The sequence below is a fragment of the Sinocyclocheilus anshuiensis genome, unplaced genomic scaffold (genome assembly GCF_001515605.1).
Source record: "Sinocyclocheilus anshuiensis isolate Anshui unplaced genomic scaffold, SAMN03320099.WGS_v1.1 scaffold1341, whole genome shotgun sequence".
NCBI classification, from domain to species: Eukaryota; Metazoa; Chordata; class Actinopteri; order Cypriniformes; family Cyprinidae; genus Sinocyclocheilus; species Sinocyclocheilus anshuiensis.
Window position 1 is genome coordinate 780,773 of NW_015553274.1, and position 4,860 is coordinate 785,632.

General features: G+C 38.2%; 1 protein-coding gene across 1 annotated transcript in view; it reads left to right on the top strand.

Moving 5' to 3' along the window:
- Positions 1-3,453: 3,453 nt before the first annotated feature.
- LOC107668197 (ryanodine receptor 3-like) overlaps positions 3,454-4,860 on the top strand; it is an 87,174-nt gene continuing 85,767 nt past the window's right edge. Inside the window, exon 1 of the mRNA XM_016459989.1 lies at positions 3,454-3,586. Within this exon, the coding sequence (XP_016315475.1) occupies positions 3,539-3,586 (48 nt within the window). The 5' untranslated portion in view covers positions 3,454-3,538. The remainder of the gene's footprint in view (positions 3,587-4,860) is intronic.

A 4,860-nucleotide genomic window follows, 5' to 3' on the forward strand; every position in this document is an offset into this window, starting at 1 on the left:
TTCAATGATTTCTTTTAAATATTAGCCTATATTTACTATATTCAGTATAAATAAATCACCGGCCACTAAATGTTATGCATTTCATGAAACAAAGATTTAGAATAACAAAGTGAGAGACAAGAAGACCAGAGAATCAGGTAGTGTTATAATCTTGAGAACAGAGAGGTCACACACCTTTAGTTGGAAAAGTGGGGATGATTGGTGTAGTGGATGGGGTCCAACCGACACTCTGTTCATTGACTGTAGATTCAGATCCATTATAGGTGCTCTTTTCTGTGCTGCCATATAGATATTTGCCCTCTTGTGTCAGATAAATACTTTTGTAGTCCTCCGCATCCTTATCAGGTAGCAGCAGAATATGGTACTGCGGCAGGGGCCTGGAGGTGCGTGAGGATAGACGGGATAATGGTGGAGACACAGTGGCCAGGCTTGGGCATCTTGTTGAAAGTGAAGCGACAGCATCTGAAGAAGTGAAAAAAATTTTCTTCCTTCCTGATTTAATATTTGTTGGCTTAAGTTCTTCACAGAGCTCCAAAGGGAAAAAGTCCATGTGCTCTATAGGTACGTGACTGTCCATAGGCAAAAACGCACCTACGATTGAGGTATGTGTGCTATCTTTTAAACAGTCTAAACTGGTGCAAAAACCTTGGTGAATAATGTTCTCAACTTCGAGTATCTTATCTCTCACTCTGGACGTTGCTTCCTGCTGCTCCATGCGCTTATTCCCACACTGGTACAGTTGACTCGTGTCTGTTGTTTGAGACATCTCTTGAGGACTATGCGTAGTAGTCTTCATCAGGTCATGAAGATATTGCGTCTCATTTGAGTCAAGTTCAAATCCATTGTCATACTCTGAGAGCTCACTGGAGAGATCTTCCTCAAAACTCCTTGAATCCTTGGCTTTGTTATTTTTCAATTCAGTCCGCATCCCAGGATCTTCATGCTCACATTGTCTTTTTTCATTTTTTAAAACTTTGTGTGAGAGTCGTTCAGTAGTTGAATTTAGTCTCAGTTTGCATGTGGGCATCCTCCTTTCCACTTTTAGTGAGCTCGTCATCCACAATTGCTTGTGTTTCTGCCCTCTGGAGGCTTTTCTCAGGCTTTTAGGAGAAACGATGAGCTTGTTCTCCAGGTTGCTGGTGCAGCACAGATACTCTCCACTATGGAGGTCACTTTCCAAGTCTGCATTCATGTTTCCCTGTTGATTTCCCATCACAACCTTGCCTTTGCAGTCTGCACACGGATCCAACAGGTCCTCAAAAATCACCTTATTTCTGACATTATTTGTCTTATGGTCCCCCCTCCTTCTTGCCAGAACTAATCAAAGATTTACCCTTAAGAGCTGCCTCTCCATTCTTTACGGAGCCCGGACCGTTAATGACTGTGAGAAACTTAGTTATCTGTTTTTTCTTTCTGATTAGTTTGTAAAATTGAAGAACAGTGCTGTTGCCTTCCATGACAGTCTGCTTGCTTATTAGAGTGTTCACCATTATAAGGGTCTTACTAAGAAAGAAAATATCAAAGTTAGTTAATAACTTTATTATTTTAAATTATAACATAGCATTTGTCGAATATATTTGATATAATTTGATATACACTACTGTTCAAGAAATTGGGGTCAGTAAGTTTTTGGGGAAATGTTCTCATCTGCAATTTGTTAAAATTGAAACTTTATGCTGATTTTAGTTTTGACTACAGCTGCATTAATTTAATAAGCACTTGTGTCTTGCCTTAAGAAAGGCAAAGATTAAAGTAGTTGCTATTAACAGATTGCAAAATAAAGCAAGTAAAAATTGATAAAAAATCCACAACCAATGCTCTAATCTCAGTAATCTGGAATGAAAATTGTAATTCTTCCACTGCTGGTTTTCGGGTATTCATTCGAACTGTCCCATGTGTCTTTCTTATATTGTCCCCTCTGGCTGAGATTAACTGTTGACTCTTGTACAGTCATCATACAAGATCTGAGGTCAGTGTTACAGTATTCTGTAAAAAAAATTAAAACAAGCTGGAAGGATACAGATGGGAGAAATATTTTATAAACTGGACATGCAGTCAAAAATGTTCATTGCGCATTTTTCAAGAAAATCAAAAGAAATGTTTGATTCAAGCAGGAGAAATGAATGATCATCATGATAGCGTGCCACGACAGGCTGTTGGCACACAATCTAGTGGAGCTGCGCTGAATGTAGGAATCCAGCGACTGCAGTTCAGAGGTGGCCGCCAGGTGGAGCTGTTACGCCAGAATTTCATCTAGAGACTCAGTCAAACCTGTAGAACCGCGAGAATGCTGCCGTGGCATTGGTAGTCAAGCGTTCAGATAAAACTAGCATAAAATGCTGTTATTCAGCTGAATAGGTCTCATATTTGAGATGCATGTCCTCAGAAACCTGATGTTTGTTAAATGTCTATTTTAAATATCTACTTTATTTCATATTATTTTTTAAATGTCTTGAAGTGTTGTCTAAATATATATGTATTAGTAACCTGTTCTTGTTTATTATAATATTATATTTTGTTTATTAATATTACTGCTATATTATATTTTATTTTACCTGTCACTTCACTGATGATGTAGCAATTTTGTATGTAAAGTAGCCTAATTATGCTAATGATGTAGCCTACTTTAAAATTGAGAACTGAAATGTTTCTCATATTTGAGCTATTCCCTCAGAAACGTGATGTTCATTTATGTTTTGTTGTATGTCTGATTGATTCCATTTTATCTTTTGTTTAATTGTTGTCTGTTCCTGTATTAGTAGCCTATTCCTGTTTTATTTGATTTTATAAGATTACAGTAATTTTATTTTTTGTTTACCTTTTACATTTGATATATTTCAGTATTAATTTATTATATATTTGTTATCAATAGTATTTTTTATTACTGGCACCTTTTGTATCGCTTTTCTTGTATTTTTCCACTTATCCTGTCACTTTTTTTTATGAATGGTTTGAAAAAATGACATATAAAACGGTCATCAGTTAGGCTATACGTCAAAAATATATATATTTTTTTAGCTATCAAAGAACTCGAATGCTTTTATCTACAGTAGAAAAATAGCATTATTAGATTCAGCCTTTCTTCATGGTCATAACCAAGTAAAATGCGATTAGGCTAATTCTCAGTTTAATGGTGTGTATAACACTGTCCCGGTGGCTTTAATTAAGCAAAAAAGCGTTTACAGCGTCACTCCTTCTCATATTCAACCTGTTAACCCTGCTTGTGTCAGACGTTTAATATTGCAGTATGCGAGTCTTTTTACATGCTGACTTAACCCATTCATATTTTCCGTTTGATATAAAAAGTGCATCATCGCAGGTGATGCAGATGCGATCGTCCTCGTGATGGAGCTCCACTGGCATTGAGAGCGGGAGCGCTCGTGTCAGAGATTGACAGCAGCGGCAGTGGGCTTGCCCGCTCTCCCCTATATGGCTGTGGATGGAGCGCTATGCTAATATCGGCAGGACAGGAGAAGCACTGCTCAGCTGCCTGCTGTCAGTGGTGGCTTTCGGAGTCTAGGCAGGCTCTTCTACAGCCATGGCCGAAGGTGGTGAAGGGGAAGATGAGGTTCAGTTCTTACGAACTGTAAGTAAAAACGCCGTTCTTTATTTTGCAAATGCAACATTGTTTTTTGGCGCATTCTTGGTGATTAATTACGATAAAGGCAGTGTAATGCTGAGGCATCAAAAATGTTGGCTCGTACGCCGGGTTTAAAGCAACGCTGTTGGGCTTCTCTTTGTGGTCATATTGATTTATTTGGCATCGTTACGCATATATAATAGCAAGATGTCTTTTTAGCTGCTATTTAGAGTATTATTCCCTTATTTGGAACTTGAGTCAGGTGCGAGTTCGCGCTCGCGACGCACCTGTAGTCAACGCGCGTGAATGGGAATTCAATGAGCATCAGGCAGGTGCAAGGACAAATGAAGCTTGCCACTTTAATTTTATCCAGTTTGTGATGTGCATGTTTGTCTAAGAAGGAATAAATATGTTTTTGTGCTTTGTTGTAATTGTCTCGAACGCAACAGGGGAGTTATCCAGTTGGCGCTCGTGCGCTGTTTTTAGCATAATTCTGCAGTATTTTTCATGCCATAAAGAAGTGCCCTGTTTTGTGTTCATAAAGTCTTCCCACATGCGATTACTATTTGATACGATCCTCTCACCTTCTTTAGGACTTTTCTATTTCTGTGGTTAGACGCAGATTGGTTACATATGCAGTGGCGCATGGCAGTTCCTACCTGTGTAAACGATATGATATGATATGATACCGTGGTGTGAATTACTGTCACATTGAAGTTAATTAGTTAATAGTTAGCTATAAAAATGTAGAGGCGGTTAGGTAGAGATGTTATGCAGACTAATTACCATATTTTAAAGGTTTTTACATACACTCATGTACACTGAGAAAGGATCCAAGCAGCATTTTCTTCTTTATTATGAATTTTTAGTTTTTATTTAAAGGGGTCATATGATGCTGCTAAAGAGAACATTATTTTGTGTATTTGGTGTAATGAAATGTGTTTATACGGTTTAAGGTTAAAAAACACATTATTTTCCACATACTGTACATTATTGTTTCTCCTCTATGCCCCGCCTTTCTGAAACGCGTCGATTTTTACAAAGCTAATCGGTCTGAAAAAGCGAGGTGTGCTGTGATTGGCCAGCTATCCTGTGCGTTGTGATTGGCCGAATACCTCAAGCGTGAGACGGAAATGTTACGTTCCTTACCATAATGTGATGATGCCCTGTCAGGCCAGAGCGATGATTCAAAAACATGAAAAGCCATTATAAACGAGGCATTCGTTGCATCCAGTGGGGACATAATTATGGATTATAATGACTTATACTGTCTTTTTACG